This window comes from Cottoperca gobio, chromosome 5, assembly GCF_900634415.1.
Source record: "Cottoperca gobio chromosome 5, fCotGob3.1, whole genome shotgun sequence".
In the NCBI taxonomy this organism is placed as follows: domain Eukaryota; kingdom Metazoa; phylum Chordata; class Actinopteri; order Perciformes; family Bovichtidae; genus Cottoperca; species Cottoperca gobio.
In genome coordinates, this window is record NC_041359.1 from 5,328,883 (window position 1) to 5,355,112 (window position 26,230).

The following is a 26,230-nucleotide window of genomic DNA, read 5'->3' on the forward strand; positions in this document are numbered from 1 at the left end:
ATGCCTCAACCTCCTATGCGCAGTTAATAGAGGAGTTACGGTAGAGAAATCCTTCATCCTTCATCCTTCGCCCCTAAAAATGCTGCCTTCAGTGACTGTTATAATCATTGTTTTTACCCGTTGGGGTCACTTGAACAGCGTGTGAAAGACTTTGAATTTGGATATATTTATGACCACGTCATCAATAGAAAATAACATGTTGGCGTATTGCAGAATAGACTGCTACTTTAGCTTTACAATTATATTTCTAAGGTCTAACTTGTAGGTGTCATAGCTTTTAACAACAATCAACTGTATCCAGTTGTTGTCTTTTGCAGTTCAGTAAGTTATTTCTACTCGAAAAGTTAACTAACGTCATTATATTTTAGTCGTTCAAACTTTTAAAACTTTAAAGTATAGATTTACGAGGCGCACCTGAAGGCACCAAAAGTCTCGGTCAATTAGTAGAGTTTAGACAGTGAGGAGAGCCTGTAGTCGGTCTGCGAGCACTCCACCAATGACCAGCTAAAAACGCCCCACTGCTCCGACTCAGATCTGCGGGGGTGGGGAGTCAGAAAGTTTGGGTTTGGACTTTTGAAAACCATGGGATTCGAGCTGGACCGCTTCAAGGGGACCGTGGACCCGGATTTTAAATGCAACTTGTGCAATAAAGTCCTGGAGGAGCCGCTGACGACTCCGTGCGGTCACGTCTTCTGCTCGGGCTGCGTGCTGCCCTGGGTCGTCCAGCAGAGCAGCTGCCCCGTCAAATGTCAGCGGATCTCCACCAAAGAGCTGAACCACGTCCTGCCTCTGAAAAACCTCATCCTGAAACTGGAGATCAAATGTGACAACCACGCGAGGGGCTGTGATGCGGTGGTGAAGCTGCAGCATCTGGCCGAGCACGCCGAGATGTGCGACTACTCCCCGGCTAAGTGCAGGAATAAAGGATGCAACGAGGTGCTCAACGTCGGAGACATGGATGCTCATATGCTGGAGACGTGCGACTGCAGACCGGCGGGGATATGCGAGAGCGGCTGCGGGTTGATGCTCACTTATAAAGAGCAGAAAGTAAACAGTCACTGTTGCCTGCGAGCCCTGAAGACGCATAACAGTGCGCTGAACTGCAAAATCATCTGCCTGGATAGAGAGTTCAAAAAGCAGACTATTAAAGCCAACAAGAGGGAGAAGACACTCCTGGCGCAACTTTCCGACGTGCACAGCGAGCTGCAGATGACAGCTCTGAAATATCAGAAGAAATTCACCGAGTACAGCGAAAGGATCGACTCCCTCACCAAAACCGTGGCGTTCTCCTGCAAGGTAGGCTACTTTCAGGGAGCACAAGCAACTTTTTATTTTACTGTTATCCACTGTAACATTTTCCCTGTCACTGAGGGAAAACCTGCCTCCTAGTATGAAACACTTACAATGAAAAGTAAAACAAATACACCTATAACTCAAAATGATGCCCACATGTTTATTGCGATAGTGCGGGCAGTACACGTTGTCATTAGTTATGTATTTGCAACATATCTCATCCTGGTTTCAGGGCCAACTTTACTTTAAAATATCGTTCTCAACATGTTTGCTTGCTCTCTAGGACTCAATGTCTTTAGGATAGTTTACACTACACGTCAGAGGAAAACAGAACTTTTTTTTTTAGCATTTATCTGAGGGATTGTCCTGCTTGGACGCAAGTTTTCAGGAGTCCTACAGTACTCAGAAGATTGTTTCTTCAGTGTCTGTTTTTTGAAACATGGATGTCAGCTGTGCCTCTGGCCAGCTGGCAGTCAATGGGGGAGGGTCGAATATTTACTGCAGTTCTGTACACAACAAGAGCCAGGTTCCAGTTATATTGCCTCCTTGCAGCATGCTTGTTTGAGGCTCTCTGTCATCGGATGTTCGCCCCTTTCCCCCTATAGATAATTATAACAAACTAGAATCATGGATGTAGCAGAGTTACTGGCACCAAAGTTGTGCCAGTGTTGTTTAAGACAGTGAATATCAATATCAATATTTGAGGAGCTGAAGGTCCCTTTAAACTCCTAATATGTTGTGGATACTGCATGCTGTGATGATGGATAAAAGATGTAGAGTTGCCTGCTGGTCACTGCTGGTTAATAACATATCTAAATCTGTGGGCTAACACAGGCTCCTATTGAGGAAAAAAGTCAAGGAACCCTGGTGTAAAGGTGTTTTATGGTTCAAATTTGAAAACCTAATGCCTCCTGTAACAACCAATTATCAACACCATAAAGGACACAGGAGTTCATAAGTCAGTTAATGAATTGAATTAGTACATAGTGGTTGCACTGCTGCTGTGATCAGCAGAGGGGAGTGGTCCCACTGTAATAATCAGGCTTAGTTATAAAATCTGTCCAAGAACAGGAGGAGGAGCTTTTGATCAGGCACACAGTGCTGACAGTGTTACATAAAGTAACGTGGATGAATGGGAACCTTCATGGATTTTGTCCTTCTTTGATTGTACACCTCTTAAAGGGATAGTTTAGATGTTTTGAAGTGGGGTTGTACAGTAGTATTAGTGGTCAAGCTGACAGAACGTGTTTTAGCCACTTAAAAAAAGGCCTGTCTAAAAAGATATGTATCAGTTTTTATGTATTCTATATTTAGAAAGTTGTCACCGCTTTACCTTTAGTCAGACAAGCCGTTATATCCATCTAAGCTGTCTTCAAAGCCACCAGACTCCATCAACAAAAACTGTTATTTTACCTTGCAGAACACGGGAGTTGCTGGTCTACCACTGCCTTAATTGGTTATTTTAGGCTAAAGTTATCTTTTGTTATTGTGTGACTGATGATTCTGAACTAACCCTTTAAAACACCAAAGTCACACAATAACACAAACAAACTAACTGATCGACGCAGCGGTCGACCAGATAAATCCTGTGTTCTGCAAGGTAAAATTAATGTTTTTGTCAATGGAGTCTGGTAGCGTTGAAAATATTCTGAATATAGCGTACACTTAAAGTGAAATAAAAAAAATTATGTGGGCCTTTTTTTAAGTGGTTAAATAGGTTTTGCAGATGCCCCTGTCCACAGCAGTACATTGCTTAGCTTACATGCTGGTGCTCCTGTCTGTGTCTCCAAACTGGGGCCTTGTGGATCCCCATCTACTGTAGTAATACACTAACTATAAGTACTTCATACAACCCTACTTCAAAACATCCAAACTGTCCCTTTAACTTCCCATTTTTATCACTAAGTTCCAATTTCTCACATTAGTCTTGTTTAAGTGACATCTTTCAAAAACGTAATTCTTCTCAAATGTTTTTGGTAGTTCTTTTGCTTGGTGGTTTAATTTCTTCGTTATGGACTCAGTTCCAAGAAAAACGTGTTCCGGTAGACTGGTGAGTCGCACATCAAGAGCAACGATGCGGGGAAATGGTGAAATTGGTCATGATGGTATACAGAAGCTTGTTGGGCCTTCATTTGACAATGGCTTTCCACTCACTAAGATGCGTTCAGTATACCCTAGCGCTCCTAATGTTAACAGAAGGAATGAAGTCAGTTGTTCTGAAATGCCTTGAACATGCATAAAATAGGCGGAAATTGTTCTGTAAATCAATCACATTGGAGAAATGGCAGGTCGGGATGAGAAGAAAGTACATTTGTGGATGATGTGGTTTGTTGGAAAGCTTTTTTTTCTAGAAAGGCTCATTCATTGTGTCCAGTCAAGCAGAGCGCAGGCTTGTTTGGTGGGAGAGCCTCAATACACACATGGCACTATGAAACGGAGCATAACAAGTGGGATTAGCTGTGGTGGGCAGGCGACTTGCAGACTGCCACTGAAACTCTCAGAGCCTAACTTCCTATTTGTGATGTCAGTGATCAATTGTTATCAGATTTGGGGGATCATATATATATATATATATATATGTGTATATGTGTATATATGTGTATATATATATATATATATATATATATATATATATATATATATATATATATATATATATATATATATATATATATATATATATATATATATATGTATATGTGTGTATATGTGTATATATGTATATATGTGTATATATATATATATATATATATATATATATTAGTAGGGGGGGGGATCAGATTTTTCACAGGTGATATTCTGACATGTCTATGTAGGAAAAGCCCAAGTAATGACATTTATGATGGCTCTGTTCCTTTGAAACCATGCTAGTGAGCTAGCATTCACAATGCCATAAACCTGGAACAACTAAATGGAGTGCATCCGTTACAATGTTACTATGTGCCATGCTTCAAAAATCCAAATTTCCATGGTGAGACTGCCTATTTGTTGTGACATATTTTTTCCTCAAATCCCTGTCAAAGAGGGAATATGGGCCCATCATGACGTGTAACCTACTTTAGTTTTTTTTTTTGCGTCTCCGTTGCTCCTCGGCTGAGGATTTTAATGTCTTCGTTTAATATCCAGGCAGCGACTGTGAGGGAGATCAGGCTGACCTGGCTGTGTGGAATTACTGACTTGAGTTTCTAATAATAGTCCAAACACTTTTTAAATGTCTTGCCAGCCTGAGCAATAAAACAAAGCAAAAACAAAAAAAGCTCAGATCTTCCTCTGATTCACTTCAGGGCTGCTGGAATTGCTGTCACACTTTCCATTCCTGCCTCAGATCTCTGTTTTTGAACCAACCTCCTCTTCAGCTGCCGTGGATGACAGTGTTTGCGCTACTTGATGCGATAAAGAGTGTCTATCAAAATCACAAGACATCAAACGGATCGAGCCTTCCATTGAATTTGATTTGGGTAATCATGGGCTCAATCGGATTTGGCTAATTGTAGTTCTAATTTTAAAGCATGAATCAATGATAATTTAACGGAATAATGTAGCCCATTAGTTATCTCGAACGCATGGGTGCCAATTGAATATGACAGAGATTACATTAACAGCTATCCAGAAATCACTGAAAACACGAGTTCTGGTTATTTTATTTGAAAGTAACCCTTCAAAGAAAGGATTTGATAAAGTTGCTGCTGCATACCTACCTTGGCTTCACTGAGTTATAATGCTCTAATTGATTTGAAATCTACCAGACAACGTCCTCCACAATCAGAAATTCCGAAGACCTGGCCACTGAATTTCTGCCTCTACGGTGAACGAAAAATCCAAAAATGGAGCAATGTTTTAAAGGATTGAAGTAAATGGGCGGGATGTATTAAACATCAGCAAGATGTGTGTGTGTTGTGTTACTTCCACAGCACACACAACCCATTCATTTTCGCCATGCAAGTACTGTTTATGCGGAAGTGTTTTGATCAGTAAGGTTTTTAGCAAAAATGCAGGAGTTTGGGAAGTAGTGAGCATACGACTGGATGAATGAGACTTGAAAGATGTTTTGATCTGATTTTTATGTCGATAAACGTGACCAACATTTTTCTACAATTCATCAAGAACTTTCTCAGTTTCTTTTATTCTTCGTTTACCGTTTACATGCAAGAAAGTTTTCACGAATTCAAGGCAACACGGCGTGAGTAATTGATACACAAATAATCATTTTGGGGGTGAAGTATTCCTTTAATCTATTCCGGTATATTGCTTGGCGGAACGTCATCAAGTCCAGAGAGATCGCCAATGTGTGTGTTTGGGAACCGATAAACATAACCGAGATTCTCTTTTTTTGAGGGGGGGGGGAGACCCGGTATCTGGCATTTTGGATTTGGTTCTCACTTGGAACAGAGTTTCAGTTCCCAAACCTACTTTAATCATAGGCCAATAGTTTGTGAATCAATATTTTCTTTCCTTTTTTATGCTGCATTACAGCACCTACACTGTAATTAGATGCATTTCAAGGAGCAGACGGAGGGGAAGGAGTTTGATGCAGCCCAGACTCGGAAAGTGTGACTGGTGCTGAGGTGAAGGCGCGCTGTGAGCGTGCCAAGTCACCAGAGAGCAGCAGACATTTCACTAATAAACTGCCTCATTCTTCGTTTCCCATTAAAGTTAATGTTAAACGTTTGTTTACTTGACATAGCTTCCATGTGTTCCAGTGTGATCATGTTTTGCCTTTTAGGTGGTGTTATGTTTTATCACCTACGCATACCTTTTTGTTTAAGTAAATACACAACCTCCTGAAGAGATTAACCTAATTTCTTAGGGATTAGAGTTTTGCTAGAGTGTTCACAGATGTGGAAAAAAAACGCTCCTTAATTACTCTGAGTTCACTTTAATGGCTGTCGAGGACAAAATGCAACAACATAAACTCCATCCAATTTGTTTTGAGGCTTGTGGCTGATTCAGTAAAACTGAAGTGGATGGCCTGTTACTTTTTGCTTTTATTTGTAAACTCAGTGTTCACTTGGTGCCCAACTGTCTTCTTGTTGACAGTAACTGCTGTAGTCACTCTAATGTGGAAGCATGTGTCGCTAATGCTGTGCCGTGACACATTGCAGGAGCGCACATTCCTGAATGGCCTGAGATGCACATGATGGTCTTTTTAGAATATATGGCAGTCAGGACACTGTACATGCCAAGCTTTATATTTAGTCTCTCAATGTCGCAGCATACTGGAGTGGCAGCTGAAATTATGTTACCTCATAACTCCCCTCTAAATCCTGCTTGGAAAGAAACAATTAAGAGCTGACTGCTATTTTCCCAGAGGTTTTCATGTCACGTTGTCACGGAGTAAGAGGTCCTCTGGTGTATTAATTTACATAGGACAACAGTTTGCGAGAGGGAAGGGCTGGTGGCACCTTCGGACTGGTCACTTCTGATCTTTGAGTTGGCTGAGCTTCAGGGAATGGCGAGGGACGCAGACGCAAAAATAAGAATCCGATGTACTTGCATAACTTTAGTGGGAGAAAAAATCAAAAAGATTTTCGCCAAAGTACACCTTTTTTTCCCTCAACCTTGGATTTAAAAAAATAAACAAGATCATTTGTACAAAGCATAATCACAAATTTATTTTGTTTCTAGATTAATTGAATCAGATAATAAAAAAAAAAATTCTAGTTGAGTTCCTGCCAAAGATCTCAAGTCAGTTAGAGAAAAGTAAGATTTCAAGTAATTCTGGCAAGTTTTCTAGAATAACTGAACGATTTAGCCCATAGCCTACTTATTAAGATAACATTAGGGACATGACATTACTCAATGCAATTCAAATATAATTATGGCAACTGCTGTGTTAATAATGACAAACTCATGGTAAGTCGTGCCCAACAGTATTTTGTTATCCGACTAATGACCCCTAATGATACTGTTGACAGCTCAGCACTGTAGCTGCTTAAGCTAACGTTAGCCTCACAGTCCTGCGGTATGAGCCGCTTCATAGCCCTGAGTCCTGGAAGTCAAGACTCACAGGTTTTTGGGTTATAATCTTAAAATATGTATTAGATACTTAAATTAAGATTTCAACCATGAGATTTCAACAACGCTGTCCACCAGCCCTCCGTCATTTAGCCTACACTGACAAACTACAGAGCTGGCATTAACTGTTAGCCACCTTATTTCTGAGTAAAATTAATTAATTGTTCAGCCCTAGTGAAGATATGAAGGCAGCGTTTTCACTCTTAGACTTTCACATCACCTCTTAATGTGTAGAGGTATTATGCTTATCTTACCCCTTCACCTTGTTCTATTTACAATTGTATGTGTTTGAGAGCCTCTCTTATCTTCGAATAAGTTAGATAATGTTTGGTCATTTTTTCTGCTCTTCCTCTTTAAGTACCCAGTTTAACCATTCTGTGGCTCACCTGGAGTTAATAATGGATTAATATGTTATAACCTCCTGCCATCTCTTTGTACACGTGTCTCTCTTTTGTCTGTCTGTAGGAAGGCGAGACTAAAAGCGTGACGGTTGTCCTTCTTCGTGAGGGCGGATCTCTGGGTTTTAACATCATAGGAGGAAGGCCATGCGCGGTAGGTTGAAAGCCGAGCGTCTTGGAGGTTTCATCTCCCCCGGTGATCAGCCAAGTGTCATGTAGCAACCCAGGAATGAATAGCACATACTTGAAGCACCACAGGCCTTCTCTGTACTGACTGACACATCTTAGACAGTCATGCATGTGTGCTCTAGTCTGTGGATAGATGCACCGCATCTATTAAGTTTTATTGTGTTTATATATTGGTCTGGTTTAGCGGATTTGGCATTACAGATTAAAAAAACTATAATTACTTTTATGAGAGTTAAATCTGGGATCATGGCTTTGACCGCAGTTGTTTTGTCTCTAATTGAGGGGATTCTGGTGGTGAGGTAAACACAGAGGAGAGGAAAGGGTCTTTTTATCCAGGCCTGAACCTTTCACAGCCACTTTTCTTGCTTCTGGGCTCTGAAGTGAATGTCGTTAATGATGCCACAGACTCTGCTGAGTGAAGGGTTGAAAATATCTCAACACTGGTTACAAATCTTCCATACATCTTTCTGCAGCCAAGGTTCTGTTGAAATGGTGTCCCAGTATCTGTTTGGGACTGTACTCAACTGTTGCAGGGCTTTTTTTTTCCCACTGCCACAGTGACGCACTTTTCTGTAGCGACATAGATTATCATAGTAAAACTTTTTACAGCGGGAAACTATAAAAAGATCTACACATAAAAGGCTGTGTTTTTTTACCGTAGTCCACGGTCTCCTAGATTTGCAACCTTTCTCGCTCTTGTGACAGAACCATGTATCAAACTCAACCATAAGAGAGCAGAGATAATACTTGGCTTTCCCTGCTAGCCTCAAATCAACAGTCTGTGTAAGAAGCTATTCATTAAAATGGAAATAGCTAATATACCCGTAGCCTTTGACACAAGCGTTTCATGTGGCTGTTACTCTGGCATGGCTTGGTAAGAGCAATCAGCTGCCATCTTCCGTGGTCTCTGGAAGGGCTAGTTTTGTCTACGACTCTGAAGATAGGGCAGCTGTTGTAAGGCAAAGTAGTAAGCTTGTTAAAAACATGAGTTGCAAAGCATTGTCGTGTTAACACTGTACATGATACCCCTGAAAGAGGATGTAGAGCAGAAATAATTAGCGCTATGACTTCTGAGGTTTCTTTTAAGTATCTCATTAAGTTACAGTTGTGTTGCAGAGCTCAGCAGGAGTGTAGAAGGTTTTTGCTTTGGCTTTAAAGAGAGTGCTGATAGTGACGTTCGCAGTCTTAGCTGTGACTCTGGGGTCATGGCCACAGTGTTGGATGCAGTCTACCTTATGTCCATCCAACATGTCCAAGTGCCCTTTTGCAGGCCAGGGAAGCATCTGATGTTCGGGCTAACCCTTAAGTCCACACTCAAGGGCAGGGTTAAAGGGTCGGTTCACCCACATTATAAAAATACTTATTATCTCATTCACCCCTACTGGTAACTAGCATTCCAGATTTTTTTTTTTCATGTGCCCAGATTTTGAGATATCCGCCTCTGAAATTGCTGTTCTTATTGGGGGTTCACAATATATAGTTTTTGTTATTATCAAATAGCAATTGTGCACTGCATTTTTGAGTTAGTTGAAAGGGAGTATCGGTCGAAAACTGCACTTTAAAATGTAACTGTCATTCTTTTTGTCATTGGTTCCTTTTGTGTTCAATTCAATGTTATTCATTAAAATAAACTACATTTGTTCAATAAAAGAATGTTAGAAATATATTTTTTTAATTCAACAAGCAATTTGTTGTATTTAAGGTGTATACTGAAAGCAGCAGAAAGGCAGAACTGAGTACACATCTGGTTATTTATTGCAAGTATCGTTATAGCAATATCTCCTATTTTCGTTATATGGTGGAGCCTTACTTCTTATATGAAAACTGCTGACAGTGAAATGTGTGGATTAATCAGAGTGACTAGTAAATTACTTATGGAAAAACATTTTGCTATATAATGCCATTCACTTGGAGTTCTTAAATGTTCAGTTCACCTACATTGTATTAGGGTGGCAGCAGCAGTAAGAAACTATCTGCATGGCTATACAGCTCAGGGCGATCAAATATGTTTCTTTCTTGGTGAACTCCCCCTTTAACTTGGGAGACTACCAAAACTCATTTGTTTGGTGGGGGCAAACTGATCAATGCTTCTAGGGTTTTTAAAAGTATCCTGCCAAGTTTTATTGACAGATTTATTGAACACTTCTTTTGTTTCAGGATTTCTTTAGAAATATACGCCATTATCCTCCTTATGAAGGGTAAGGAGGATAATGGAGCATTCGGAGCACTGTGGTTTCATTATTGTCCAGACAATAACTAAAATGTATTCCACAGGACGACAATGACAGCACTTCGAATGAAGGGATCTTCGTATCCAAGATCATCGAGGAAGGTCCGGCGGACAAGGAAGAAGGCCTTCAAATCCACGACAGAATAATAGAGGTATGTGTTTCATATGCAGGATGTTGATCTACTGTAGACGGGAAGAAGTTGGTCTATGTGACAGCTGCTGTTTGCCCTATGAAGATGATGACAGCGAGGAAGCAATATTTATGTTCCTGTGACTTTGGGAAATTAAACTCCAGCTTAGAGCAGCATATGTGACACGTCTAATTTATATTTGGGGCTTTTATTTCAGCTGAAGAAAGTAAATCCTGCCGACAGTAAACGTTTCAACATATACGTCTACCGATCAACACTCAGGCGAAGGCTTTGTTAAGTGGGGCATCAGTGCAGATGGAGCGATTTAACCTGAGGCTGTCTGTCTTTGGTTTTTGCCGAGTGAGAAAGACCCCTGTGTTTGCTTCCAAGCTGACAAATCTCGTATGACAGAGCTGCAGTGTAGAATCCTCCTCTCGCCTTTTTAAACAGAATCTTGTGTGGAAAGGCCAGCTCACCATGAGGTCAACTTAAGGGATGCGTTGAAAAAGTCAACATCACAAAGGTTGCTTTTATAGAACAGTTGTGAAGCAGAATCTTAGACAATGGCTGCATTGAACGAAGATGTTTATGTTGATTACGAGTATTACTGCATGCCGCAAGATGACAACTATGGTTTGTCGCAGGCTTTATTGTCAAACCTCAGTGAAATTAACCCCATTTGACCAGCACAGAGATGTTTGTTTACAAGAAGAAAAGACTACGACATCTGGGTTGATCACTCTATCCTGTCATTCATGCAGTCAATAAAATAACGTCCTCTGGCACAAGCCTCGCACCACGGCTCTTTAAAATTGTGGTCGTATGTAGGGCAACACCATAACCAAGATGTGACATGTTATGTTATCCTCAGTTATAATCTCTTCCAGTAATCAAGTGGCGCAATGCTCCCTGCAACTTGAGATCCCCCAACAAAGGGCAGGTTGAAGCAGCGATTTGCTTCTATCTTTGTGACTAGAGGCCAACAACAGACTCCAAGTGGGTCACAAGCTGATGAGCAAAGAGAGATTAGCTCACATGTCACATGCACGTGTACATGTGGAACTAAAATGTGTATCTTTGCAACGCATCTGTAGTGTGTGTTTTTATGAGTGTGCATGCATGTGTTTACCCGGGCGTGTGTGAAGCTTGGGGAATCATGTTAACGGGCCAGATGTAGCTGTATTTGGTTACTTGAGAAGAAATCTTGTGTAGTTGCGTTGAGATGGCGAGTCACCCTTAATCGGCTTTAAAAAGGAGAGAGTGAGAGTATATATTTTGCTCTTTTGTGTGTCCTGTTTTTGAGCAATGTGGGTGAAGTCACAAAATCTCTTCAATGAGAAGAACACATGAGCAGAGAGGACGCAAAGAGCCTAAGGAGGTAGCAAAGCACACTATTGAGTGTCCTTTTCTTTTCAAGAGGTGATGGATTAGTAGACAAAAAGCAACATAATAAATCATCCAGCCATTGTAATAGCAATAGATGGTTCAGAGTTGTTGTTCCACATCAGATGGGAAACCTGATAGGGATGCTGGGTCATATTTCGAAGGCTCCCTCTTTGTTAGCTGGTTCAAGCAAAAAGTTCCATGTCACGGATTCTTCAGACCACAATATGAAATGCGACGTAACAGCAACATGTTTGGAACTGTGTGGGTTGCATCTTTAACCTCGGGTGATTGGGCCTGTGAACTCTGGTTCTCAGTGGTGAATCAAAGGAATTTAATACCGAGCACCAAAAGGCAGTTTCATATTTATGGTTTTAACTTGTGGGTTGAAACCAACAGCTCGTAAGTCCGACCTATTTAGCCTCCTGTGTGGGACACAGTGCGTTAAGAAAAAAGCTGAAACGTTCAAATCTGGTCTTTTATCACACCTATCAGGAAATATGCGTTTTTCCTCTAGGCAAAATATCTAAAGGAATTGTTTCAACATGGTTGATAATGTTTTTTATATATATAAATATATAAAACTGGAACAGCAAATGTTTGGTGTTTTTGCTTGATACCCACCAAAACGGTTGTGTTTTCTGTTTGAAACTATTGATCAACTAAGCAATTGATGGAGTAATCTTTTCAGCAGGACTTGTGATGTTAAAGGTCAGAAAGCTTCAATGTGCCGTCTAAAAGGTTTTGCTTACATCAGCTTTTCAGCTCTCTGAAAGTGTCAGTTTAAACGTTCAATATTTACCTCTAAGGTGTTAGGTCTAACATTTCTTATAATAGGCAGCTGCTTCAGAGCACCTCTGGCCACCTCTCCCACTGCAATATCCATTTAGACTCTCTATTTTTTAATGGAGCTTTACTTGCATGCTTTTATTTAGTTGTTGAATAGTTTGTGTTTTAACTGTAGTTTTATGTGAGTCTTTATTGGGCGTACGTTTTTAAAGCTGCATTGACTGACTTTTTTTTAACAAACTGAAAACCCAATACTGATACATTATCACATTAGCATCATTTGGTGTTGTGTTTCTGGCCACGTGATGAATTTAAGTTTAATATTCACTCTCCTTCGAGCTCCCTTTTTGATTTCTTAGCTTGCTTGATGTGCCACTATGTTCACTGATTTTTGACTTTGCCTGTTGGTACAGTTGGTTTATCAGAGTTTGTTTTTGCAGAAACAAGGTTAAATAGAGTCGGATGTGGTCCGGAACACAGAGAAGAGACTAAAACGCTCCATAGAACTGAGTGGACCTGCAGAGTTGGGCGATAACTCTCAGGGTCCATTACTACACACACTCATTTGATCCACTTTAAATGTAGAAATATTGATTAGTGCAGCTTTAAAGATAAAATTCAGACACTGCTAATGTTTCATTTTTAGCATCACCGCCCTCATTTTCCATTACAGTGGAAAGAACATTTTTTTTTCCTTTTTTCTCTAACACATGAAATCTGGCTTAGAAGCCTACAGAGGCAATAATGTAGACAGCCATTCACAATGCACAGCATAACCCCACTGTGGGGGATCAACCGCTCTGTTAAAGAACAATTATATTACATGGAGCGGTGAAAAGCAAGTTCACCTGAGGAGGCAGAAAAACCACAGCGGCAGAGCTGTTTTCTCTTGCTGTAGTAGAGGTGTTAGTTCCAGTAAGTCTATATGGATGTCACATGTACATGATGATCCACGGCTCGTCCTTCTATAACAGGCTCTTAGCGGGGGAGTGTGATAGCAGATGGCTGTCCTCTAACTGAGCTACAGGCTGGTATGAATCAGCACATGAATGCCTCCTTGTTCAACCGGACAATTTTCTCATAAAAACCTGGAGCTGTGTTTGCTTTCGCTCGTACCTCCGCATGCTGACAAATCTTACCACTGTGGTCAGGATCTGCCCGTGTTTGACGTCGGGATTTCGTAAAAACATTTTGATTCAGTGTTACGAGGGGATTGGTGTGAAGTGAAGGCCTCTGCTCTACAGCCCCGGTTTTCAGATGGCTGATTGACATGTTATTTAGAAAGTCAAGTGTTTACATATTTACCGTATAAATTTAATCTCTGCATTTTTTCCTTCAATGTCACTTCACATTGAGCAATGCTGGAACTCCAGCCAGAGTTTGTTGCTGTGTTTTCTTTCCTTACAAAAATGACCTTGCACTTTCCTTCAGGCCTCTATGCTTGTGCAATGCGACCAAGCCAATGTCACAATCCCAGAATGATCGTGGCTGAGCTCTCCGAATGAAGGGGATGCTTTCTGTGCGGGCTTTCTTAGTGTGAAAATAGGAAGAGAATGGAGACGCCTGGGTTGCTGTTGTAAATGTCACCTTGTAAATCCTCAGCAAACATTCTTAGGTCGCAGAGGGCAAACAGCAACAACTACTTTAAAATAAACTGACATTTGGAGAAGCCAGCTTGAATATGGAGGACGAGGCTGCGTGTGCTTTTGGATGAAGGAGGGGGGAAGAATGTGTCCCTGCAAAGACAAAGTTTATATAAATATATACACTGGATAAAGGCTAACATTTAACAGAATAACCTTTCATTCTCTGTCAACTGCTTGATACAACCCTAACTCTCGTAAATTATGGATCAAAAATAGCAGGCATGTTTGAGCTGGAACAGTTGTAACAGATGATTCAAATTGGATTAGCTGGCAGTTACCTCTGTTCATTTAATCTGTTTGAGATGCATAATGAACTTTTTTCTTTTTTTTCGTGATTAGCTCGAGAAAGAGAAGGAGGAATGTGGTGGAGAAATGCCAGGGGTCAAAATCAAGCATCTCTTAAATGCAAAATAATCTGCTCTAAAAACAGCATTGTATTATTTATTAGCAAAGGATATACAATTCAACCTTCATCCTGAGACTTTGTAACTCACTACATCCAGATCAGCTTTATTGTGTTTGAAACAACCTGTTCCCACGGCCATATTGCTGCAGCTTGTACTAATTACCAAAGCATCAATAGGCTTTGTGGCTAAAGTTAACTCTATTGTAGATGTTTAGAACTTGAGGAAAACAATACATTTCTCTCAATACGAACACAAAATAATGCATTTTATGTTAAATTGCTTAGAGTGATTATACGTGTATATTTAACATGTGGAACTGTGACAATCCTTAAGGCAGCACACTAACTGTATGAGTTGTGAGGTTACCCACAGTGAGCCACTAAACACCTCAAACTTCCCCATAGTTACTTAAGTGTCAAGTCCCAGCCAGATAGCACTTAGCAGTGACTGACAGAAATGTGAAGTGAGCTGTGTAGGAGGTGGGTCCGAAGCATGCATGTCAATGAGCCTTTATTCCTTTTCAGTGTCAGGGCCCGCCTGTGAGATATTTGAACAATTTAGGGAGAAATTGGAAGCAAACCGCTGCCTTTTGCTGAAAATTAGCTGCATTACTTTTTCCTTTAGACATTCAAGATAAGATTCTGATCCTTGATGACATTAGTTTAGCTTCATTATAGCGGTGTTTTATGGCATGTTGTACAACGCTGATCTCCAGCGTAATTTTATACTTTCATTGTGTTAAAGCTCTGAATGAAATTGAATACTTGATGGGTCCACTATTACTGACTGCTTTTATTACCTCCGCCGAGGAGGTTGTGTTTTCAGCTCGGTTTGTCTGTCAACAGGATTACGGAAAAACTAATGGCCCGATTTTCATCAAACATAGTGGAAGGGTTCAACGTGCGCTAAGAAAGAACCAATGACATTTTGGAGCGGATCTGAATCATAGGGTATACACAGGAACTATGTTTCACTTTCGTTTAAATTGTGATATAGGGTATTTGTGCTGCATTCATGTGGTGTTGGAATAATCAGAAAAAATGAGTTCCCAACTGTGAAAATTCATGTGAACGCAATAAAATACAAGGCATTTTATTTGTAGCGTCCATATTGTTTCATGTTATGACTTATGAACACACCGAGTCGGTCTTTGGAAATGGGACCATCCGAGGAGCATGTGAATGCAGCATTGGCCTTGGTGGAGGTCTGCTCTCTCCCGATGCCATTCTAGTTGTCACATGTAATGTCAGAGTCTGATGCAGTTTTCATGTCTGAAGATGTATTTATTATCACAAGTCCTTCTGGAGAAGATCACAACTGAGGCGTGTGAATGGCTCGACTCCACTGTCACTAATAAGTTGTCGCAACACATGGCATCCTCCGCAGGACATGTGCCAAAAAGTTCCCCAGGCGTTATTTCTGACCCAAAGGGCTATGAGTAACAGACATAGAAGTTATTTCCCTAAGGGGGATCACATGTTGTTTGGCATTCTTAGGCAAGAAGCAGGCCTTTGTCAGGCTCTTTATTGGATTTAGGCCCCTGTGCAGGCAGTGTGTTTATTCCCCAGATGGGCAAGCTGAATGTGGCACCGCTCTGTTTCTCCTGTCTGGCCTTATAGACAGGATGAATCCACCCCAGGCTAAGCAGGCCAATCCTAGCAGCGAGCCGCATTCCTGTGCCCCGTGGTCCAGCTGAGGCAGGAGCAGGACATTAAATCAAATCTAACTTTAAATAGTCCATAATCAGCTTCTGGTGGTAGCCGCTGCCATATGCAGAGCTGGTTTTAAGAAGTGAGGACAAGCACACCTTTGTTTTCCACTGCTCTATATGGGTAAGGGGGGGGTGGGTGGGGGGCGATTTTTTAGATGTGGAGTCCTCTCAGTCTAGAGATGGTGTGAGGTGAGCTTATGACTCGCTGCAGCCAGAAGGCTGCTTTTGTCTCTCTCGCTCAACACACACAGAATATTGTATTTTCCACTCAGTTTAAACCGCTTGTGTCTCAAAGGCAGAGACCGAGTGCTTGATGATTTTTGTGGAGACATACAGTCTGGGCCTACTGTAAATGTGTTTGCTCTGCTCCAACACAGTCTCGCCTGGCCTCCTTGTTCATTGGAGCTAGTGGGTTCATTTATGGCTCCTAAAAAGTTTAAAGGGGGCAGAAATAGACAGGTGTAATTAGGACTAATTTTCCTGCCAATCAATCACTGGCCTTGTGTAAATGGATTGGTAACAATCGTCTCAGGTTCCTCTGCCAGCTGCTTTTCATGTCAGCCTGGCCCCGAGCACAGACTGCCCACCAACTCCTAATTAACTACCCTCAATTAAACCCTAATAAGCTGATTAACAGACCCTTAGTTGTGCTGTAATGGCCCGTCGTTTCCTTCCAGTACCCCTCTGAAATGCATCCTGACTGCAGCATGTTAATGATCTCTCTCTCTCTCTCTCTCTCTCTCTCTCTCTCTCTCTCTCTCTCTCTCTCTCTCTCTCTTGTCTGTCTCGCTCTCTTTGTCTGTCTCGCTCTCGCTCTCTTTGTCTGTCTCGCTCTCGCTCTCGCTCTCGCTCTCGCTCTGTCTCTTGCTCTCTCTCTCTCTCTCTCTCTCTCTGTCTCTCTCTCTCTGTATCTCTCTCTCTCTCTGTATCTCTCTCTCTGTCTCTCTACTCTCTCTCTCTCTCTCTCTCTCTCTGTCTCTCTCTCTCTCTCTGTCTCCTCTCTCTCTCTCTGTATCTCTCTCTCTGTCTCTCTCTTTGTCTGTCTCGCTCTCGCTCTCGCTCTCGCTCTCGCTCCTGTCTCTTGCTCTCTCTCTCTCTCCTCTCTCTCTCTGTCTCTATCTCTCTCTGTATCTCTCTCTCTGTCTCTCTACTCTCTCTCTCTCTCTCTGTCTCTCTCTCTCTGTCTCTCTCTCTCTCTCTCTCTGTATCTCTCTCTCTGTCTCTCTACTCTCTGTCTCTCTCTCTCTCTCTGTCTCTCTCTCTCTCTGTCTCTCTCTCTCTCTCTGTATCTCTCTCTCTGTCTCTCTCTTTGTCTGTCTCTCTCTGTCTCTCTCTCTCTGTCTCTCTCTCTGTCTCTGTCTCTTTGTCTCTGTCGCTCTCGCTGTGTCTGGCTCTCGCGCTCTATCTCGCCCTCTCTCTGTCTGTCTCTCTCTCGCTCTCTCTCTCTCTCTCTCTCTCTCTCTCTCACCCTCTCTCTTGCTCTCTCCCTCTCTCTGTCTCTTGCTCTCTGTCTCTGTCTCTCTCTCTCTCGCTCTCTCTGTCTGTCTGTCTGTCTGTCTCTCTCTGGCAGTGTAGAGACAGGCTTAGTACACTTGACACAAGTGTTTTACATAAATAGATTAACAGACAGATAAAAAAAAGTGAGTCATTTGTTTATTGATGTTTCTCTGGTACCTGACCGCCAATTGTGATATCAGAATTCCCATGATCCTTCAGCAATTAGAGAGTTCAGCTAATGCATGATCTTCATCATCAGATAGTTTGTCAATTTGCCATAGAAAAGAAAGATAAAATAAATACGTAGAAACTATGTGAGGCTCGGAAACTCTCACACTGCACGGCAGCTGGATTCTCACCATATCACGAGATCAAATGAAAATCTGTCTTGTCAAGCTTCAAGTTCAAAAACAACAATGCTGCAATAGCATCATTTATATCAGAAACAGTGACACGGTCCTAAAACTGCCAGCTTAAATAAAGCGTTGACAGTTTTCACCAGATGTATCCTCCATTGTGTAGACGACAGTTTAAAACTCCTGTGCTCCTACATTACATACATTGTAAATCTTCATGCATGGGTTCCTGCTGCAGAGGAGCCAGCAATCCTGAAGGCCTGTCTTACTCATCTCTGTCTGAGCTTTACTCCACCATAGTGATTGTGTCAAATATTAGCTCTATATAGACATAGTTTATTCTACTTAGAGATAAGGGCAATATGGCAAACATAAAAACTATATATAATAGGGGCTGGTGATTGAGAGAATGCTCCATGAAGGGAAATCAATTAAGTGGAGAAACAGGCTGCCAAGGCTCAGCAGTAGACTTTAGAATAAATCACATGCATGCAGCTTTGTTTGTAGAGTTTGTGTTGTTACATTTCATAGGAAACTTTAAAATGGAAAGTCAGTTGAACAACGCCTACAGTCGTAGCTCTTTAACACAACAACTGGATTCTCATGAGTCTGTTTTATGACCGGTGCCAACATTAGGGTGATGCAGGGACTTTCCTGTTTTTATTACACAGATTCCTTCTCTCACTAGTTGGCGGCAGACAGACATTGTGGCACGTGTATTTGTTTCTACGGAAATGGCTATAGGCTGACAGTGATTTAGACATGGTTTGCGAGGCATTGTATGATCCGACATTGGTCCCTAGGCAGATTATAGGCTTAAATGTTCCTTCATCAGTCAAAATTCCAAAGTATGCTTGTCTTCATCTCATATGGAAGCATTGCAGTTGTTGCTCCAGTGAGATAATGAAGTGGTCTTCATTTCTTTTCCCACAGCTCTGTATGACTTTAATCTCAACTTGCTGTTAATCATATACAGTAACTATTTTCTATGCTTCCGTAACTCTGTCTACCCTAAGGGCACAACATATTCCATTCTGAAGCACTAAATGAACTTTAAAATCATGAAACCTAATTGTTCCCTAAAGCTTAAGGAGATGCAAGTCTGACTATCAAAAAGCAACAAGGTAAAAATAAGTAATGAAGGGTCAGAGAAAAGTGAATTCAGCATTAATGCTAGCTGCTTCCTAGCATTCAGGTACTTTATATTCTCGGTGAGGGAATGCGGCCTGAGGTTGTTGTCTTCGCTGTAGAGCAAGCAATGGCGGCATCACTGTGCATGATGAATGGGGCGTAGCGTGCTATGCGGTCCATTCAGCAGTCTAGTACACTAATGCAAATGATCAGAACAGCAAAGTGAGTTTGCGCCATGAGTAAGCATTTCATATCAAATTTAGATAAAAAATTAAGCCTTTTATTGCCTATTTATTACCACAAATGTCAGCAGAAGAATATTTGAATGGACCCTGTAGGTTAGTACCAGAACCATCTGACTTGCAGTGTGCAAGGTCCATCCAATCTCCTATTAGCAGCATGTTATGCTTTCTCTTTCACTGCATTTGTTTATTTGACAGGTGTAGTAAAAAACAGCAACGTGATTTTTTTGAATCGCTCCTTCATATCTAAAGTGGTAGTCTGACCTTCAGAATTATTCTGGGGCTGTTCTGAAGTGAGCCTAATCAGCCCGTACACACTGCAGTACTGCAGCTATGGCCGACGCTGCTGCCAACAGATGTTAGGTTTAATTTTGTAAGGCTCCATTAGGACTTAACAGATGCAAAACACACAGGGTTGACATCACCGTACATAATTGTCCCTCCCGTACATGACAGATGTTCAGTAATATGTGCGCTAATTGGAATACATCGACACAGATTTTCTTGAGAGAACTTTTGCACATGTGCTTTGACTTTATGTGCATTAGTCCTGCAATTGATACACACACCTGCTCTTTTTCAACTTTAAAGTGACAGTTCACCTCAAAACCAAAAATGCATATTTCACTTCTTACCTATAGTGCTAAATATCAATTTAGATTGTTTTAGTGTGAGTTGCCGAATGCAAAGTCTGTTTACAGAAATTGTGGCCCGGTTACTCAAGATAATCCACAGACCTTATTGCGAATAGTTTCATGTAGGAACTATTTTCTGTCTACCGAACTACACCCGCCAACCATATCACCGTCCATGAATAGATGCACGCTTCCTTCTGCACGCCTCTTGCATGAATCTGCTCACAACAAGGTCAGTAGATTATATTGAGTAACGGGGTCATGATTTCTGGAAAGAGACTTTGCTGTTGAATTTTTCAAATGTATTGTTTTGAGGCTATGAGCACCACAAGCTAAATGCCATCTAGTTCCATTAAATTGGAGAGAAGACAGAACCACTCTCTATAGTGAATGATGTTATGATGCTAGTAATGTTTGGTACCACAGGCCTATATGGTTCGACAGGCAAGTAGTGAGCTTCAGCTAAGAAGCGGACCCCAGCGTCCCTTACCAAAATGTTTTTTCCGCTTCACCGACTAATCCTTCTTCCCATTCTCCCCGGCCTCTCTGGAGGAGGTTTGAGAGCTCCCCTCTATTCACTAGCCAACTAGTGGAACTGGTTGCCGCTGTGCAACCTTTTCTAATGTAAATGTGTGCAAATAGAAAACACTGTTTATCAGCGTGGTGTTTTCTGTCTCTGTTACGCCGCTTTGCTCTAGCCTTTTCTCTTGTTCCGCAGAGAGAGATGTTCCCTTTCAAATGTTACCGCTCTTCCTCATTCAAGACTTCCTCTTTCCTTTTGACAAACTGCCTGGAGGACTGGCCGTTGCCGGCTCATTGACCAAGCTTTTCAGCTATCGGGCATAGGGAGAAAAATAAAGAGAGATGTTCTGCAGGCGCCTCCTTCAGACATCCCAGCTCATGTTTTATTTTTTTCCCTCCCCTCATGGGATGAGTTATTCTATAGTGGGAAGTGTGCTCTCTCCCAATACTCCCTTTGCTCTGAGTATATACAGGTGCTCTCCCTACAAGTGCTCACTCTTCTAATTCCACATGCATATATGCAGTGATTTATGCCACATGTTCTGTATTACTAAGTAATCAGAAAAAAATTCATAGCTTTTTGCATCACTGAATATGAATATGGGTGGACTTAGCTTGAAAGAAGCTACTATCATTTTGAATCGCACTGTTCAGAGCCCAGCTGTGAATGAGCGGATTTTCAGTTTTGAGCTGGCAGTTCTATTAAACTCTTATCAAAAACGTATGTTTAATAACTTGCCTCTCCCATTCACTTGTCCTCTCCTCAAAATGGTACACCTTGTACCTGGGGTTGACTATGTTGTGTCCACAAATATGTGTATATAATGACATACGATAGTGCTCAGACAGAGAAAATAACTGGCAGGCTCTGGAGAAACCCAGGACCACCGGCTGAGAGCACAGAGCCCTGTGCCAAGGTCAACGCTAAGGTGTCAATAAAGATACCTTTACTCCCCGTTAACAGAGGGGTGCTTTGATTAGAACCTCAGCAGGAATATGCAGCATTTAATCAGAGAGGTATGCCAGTGGACGCATGGTGGCAGCCATTTTGTCTGCATCTTGGAGTGAGATCCAAAGAGATCTCCCCTTTCTCCCCTCCGTATTGTGATTGATATGTGCAGGTGGTAAAGGATATCCCCCAGAGTAAAAGTTCCTAGCTTACTTGAAAGAGAATATTTTCCTTTCCTTGCCATCTTATGAAAACAGTAGTCCCAAAGCAGAAAGTTGGAGCAGGCCAGGAAAAGAAAAAGAAGTGTCATTAATGTCTAATGTCTCTAACATCATGCCTATCCTGGCTGGACAAATAGGCCTTTGTGAGTCAATCGTCGGCTCTTTTTTAACACCGTAAGCCCGGCTGCCTTGGGCTTACTTTTAAATACAAGGAAATTCAGCCTTTGGTCATTCCAGTTTCCACACTCCCCTCTTCAGCGACAGTTTACCCTGAAAATAAATGGAAGGAGGCTGCGAGTGCCAAGAGGGAAGATGGAAAATTATTGCAGTGTAAAATGTTCTCCTGCAGAATGCTGACGTGTTTCAGTTTGTGTGCACCAATGAAAGTCTCCTCTGACTTTCACCGGTGATAAAAAATTGTTTTGTCAGATTCAACTAGGATGCAATCATGTACCTGGCACAAAGGGTTTAAACTCTGATTATGGTCCAAAAGGAGGCTGGATTTTGGTGTGTCCTTTTGCTCCGAATATTTTATACATTTAATTCTGCAGTGGGCCTTTTTCTCTTTGAATGTTAGGGTCAGGGTTAACCCACATAATCCTTGAATTCTTGATTTATGCTCTGTCTAGCTATGCTAAACACAAGGTCACCACCATCTCTCAAAGACGACCCAGATTTACTCCAGATATTTGTTTCTCTTTTGTTTTCATATCTTATGGCATCATCTAGCCTTATTCTGCCAGGACATGCACTTTTGGCGATAACAGACGAAGAGCACTAAATGGAAAATATGAGAGCTCATGAATCCAGTAACCTAAAGCAGGACTGATGTAGGAAAAGCATCATTTGGCCACAATAAGGGGAAACGACATGGGTTTGTTTGAATTTAAAATTCCTTTGACTTCATTTTTTCTTTTTCTATCGTCTTTCTAAGAGAGGGAGAATTTGCGGTACGAACAAGGCTCGTTTTAACACCGTGGCTTCAAAGCTCTCTATGCTATATCAGGCCAGCAGCTGCTGTCTCTCAACGAAGGCATGCTGACTGCCTGGTCTTTGCTTCCACACACACCGGATCTTACACAAGGCCCTTTATTTTTGGGCTCAGGACTTAGAGAAATAAAACACAACCCCAGCTCTATCTGTGATTTTATTAGTTTTATTAGTAGAAGAAATAAAAACAAGTATTCACCTCTTACAGGAATCCTTGACTGTCTGGATAAGATATAGTCTGTGCTGCATCGCTGCTGTTTTACCCTGAAGTTGCAGATTTAAACAAGGTATCTCAGGTAAGGGCTGTGCGTTGTGCTTCACTACTCAAATTCCTTGAATTGGAGCCAAAGAAATGTAAGCCCTTCCCCAGCTGTCCCTTGGCACATCAAGACAAGACCTTTTTATCAGATTTTTGGAGAGTTTGACTTGGTGCTGGTTTGAAGAGTACTGCTGCAGCCTTAAACAACATGGACCAATTCCGCTAAGGCTGCACCCAGGACAAACTCCCCCCACATGTGTAGGACCAGATCAACATTTTGCCACTACTTGAATTCTCTCTTTAAAAGCTACTAGATTTGATTGTTGCAATAATATTGTTGAGCATTATCACTGCGTGTTAATCTTGCTGTGAAAATAAGAACCACATGTTTGGCCGTCTTCTGTACATTAAGGTACAGGTTAAGGAAAATTAAAGCTTCTCATCTGGACCTCCTCCCAGTCCCTTACCTCCAATAACTCACTCTTGCAGACAAACCCCAACCGCAGTGTATAATACTGACTTACTCTCCGGCCCTCAGAAAAGCATTTTTGCCTCCTGCAAGAAACATTTCCACTTCCAGATTCACATAATTTAAACAATAATTAGGAAATGTTCATGGCACAGACTAGCCCCTAAATTCACGTTTCAGGTAGGTTTAGAAAGAGAAGTGGTTCCAGACTGTTAATGTCTGTCACAGCAGAGTCAGAGGCCTGTGATTATTTTGGTGCAAAGGTCCAAATAAACCCTGTGTGGGTCACGACCTTACTGATCTGAACCAAATGTGTGGCGAAATGTGAGCGACAATAGATGTTTTTTTCCCCACTATCGCTGTCCGCCTAAGCTCTTCTCGGGCACAACATTCCAACAGTGCGTCCAGGCCCGCTCAGTTTGTTTACACAACCTCATTTGTCAGGGAATCATCAGGCAGGTTTTTAGACAAATACACAAATCCTTACTTGAGCCAACCTTTTGAAGGCTCCTTCAAAATGTGTCTAGACAAAGCCTTTCTCATCCATCACTTTCCATTTGCAAGTGTTAAATGAGTGGAGTTATGTTGCCCGCGGCTGCATTAAAACCGTGGACATCATGTATGTTTCACATCCATTCCAGTGAGCAAACACAGTTCATTATCACAGGATTTCTTTGAAGTGTCAGTAATTCATCAAGTGGTGAAAGTCAACACTTTCAAACATGTTCAAAGCCCGAAGGACTCCTTCAAGCGTGCTGCAGCTATCTCCCTGCTTTTTTACCACTGGACAATTTACATGGCCCTGCAAATCTATTCAATATTTATGTAAGGGTGTACATTAGGGGCAGGCCGCCGCAGCTCTGATCAAACGTTTCTTTTATCTATGACCTTCGTCTGACTCGACTCACAGAAGCCTCTAACCAGGCTGGGGGTAATCAGATGTCAGGCTGGGTGTTCGCCAAGGAATTGAGCACAGCTTCATACATAGGGGCCAAGGCTTTTGCACATCCCCCTGTGGCCTGCCTAGCCGACTGCCCTCGACTACTCACTTTACTCTGACACATTGCAGTGACAGAAGTTAAATTCCTTTCAGTGTACAACACCTAACAAGGAATGAAGGGTAGGAGGATGGGGGCAGGATGGAAGTGTTCAAATCCATTGAGAACACATGGATCTACCCAAATTCTTTGCAGTGTGATTCAAAAGCTGCTAAATTAATTATTCAGCTAGATCATGTGCTGCCTCACATACAATGTCTGTAAGTAGTATGTATTGGCAGTTGATGCTGATTTTAGTTTTTTTTCGGTACTCCTTAAATTGTAACATCCATTTATGTAACCATAACATATCTAAGAATAGCTAAAACATGGCTCTGCAGGATTACAAAAATAAATCTTTACCTTTTTGTGTTGAGAAGAGCACGCCAACACCATGAGCTCAAGGGCTATAAAACTGGCCACCACTGGCACCGGTATGTCATAAGCTAACTTTAAGAATTCACAGAAAGTTTATATTCTGGGACGCCATGTTCACAGACAAGGAAGGGGATAAACTTTGCTATTACAATCGCTGGAAATGTTTTCTCAGATGTTTTTGGGCTCATTTGTCTGGCAGTAAAGAAATAAAACACAAGATCACCGTCATTCATAAATGGCTGCTGTGGTTATGTGTCTTCGTTCTGTTTGAGCCTCGCTTGGCTGTGTTTCGCAGCCCATGAATTAAATTACATGATGCAGAAACTCTAGGGGGTCAGACTGGAGACTCCACTCACTCAGCGGTGAGGGGTGGTCAAATAACTCTCCTGGTTTGCCTGTTCCAAGAAGATTCTGTACCATCGAGCTGAAATGACAAGAAGTCGGTCCTGACTTTAAAAGACACTCTGGTTCTCAGTCTTCAGTGTCTCTTTCACTGTTTTCTCAGATGGTTCTCTCCTCATGTTGAGCACACATTTGTTCTCTTCCCCCCCCCCCCAACCTCTGATTAATCAAGTATGACTCTCCGAGGAAAAAATGCAACTTGGTGGTTTTGTTGCTTCGTTTCTTGTCGGTGTGTCCAAATATGGAATCTTTGGAGCTAAATATTAGGTCTGGACTTTGGGGAAAAGTGAGTGTCATCCCGTTGGAGCGTCCATCGTGAATAGTGTCATTGTAATCTTCCATCCAAGCATTTAGAATTACACAGTAAAACCAAACCAAGACCATTAAGTTGTAACTTGCAAGTTAAAAAGTACACCATGGTAATGAAGTGCAGTGTAGTGTGATATTCCCAGCATGTGTCTCTGGGCTAGCACCTCCGCACTCTCCATAAAACTCACTGCTTTACATATTGTGGTAAGGAAAAAACAACTTGCATGAGAGAGGTTCAAGGACCAAAGAGAAGGTTCGTTTAGGAAGAAAAAATACTTTGCTGCATATCATTTACATTGCTTAAACAGGGATTACGGTAATCTTCCACTTGCATCACCTGGTTGTAATGTCGCCCTGCTCCCCTTGTTGTCATGTCTCCTGAGGAAACATGGGCTTTCACAGCTGACTGAGCTGTTTATCCAGCTCCTACAGAGAGAGGAAAAGTCAACTCAAAAAGTAAAACTGCACTCCCCTCATCACAAGAACAAGAATCATCCAGCTGGAACCAGAGGAGGAAACACATGCCCACAAACACATGATTCACTTTAGTCAATTAGCTTGTTTGCTCAACAAAGCTTTTTATACCTTCTCTGAAATATCTTGCCTTTGTGCTATTCATTCCAGAGCTTTATCTGTAAAGC

The 26,230-nt window shown here is 41.7% G+C and overlaps 1 protein-coding gene across 2 annotated transcripts in view; it reads left to right on the plus strand.

Annotated features, from left to right (window-relative positions):
• Positions 1-275: 275 nt before the first annotated feature.
• The window catches only part of pdzrn3b (PDZ domain containing RING finger 3b), a 96,404-nt gene continuing 70,449 nt past the window's right edge, over positions 276-26,230 (plus strand). Inside the window, exons 1-3 of one of the 2 annotated variants that reach the window (XM_029431902.1) lie at positions 276-1,296; positions 7,774-7,860; positions 10,170-10,277. In XM_029431902.1, coding sequence (XP_029287762.1) covers positions 583-1,296; positions 7,774-7,860; positions 10,170-10,277 — 909 coding nt within the window. In that variant the 5' untranslated portion in view covers positions 276-582. The remainder of the gene's footprint in view (positions 1,297-7,773; positions 7,861-10,169; positions 10,278-26,230) is intronic. The other variant, XM_029431903.1, reaches the window with a different exon arrangement.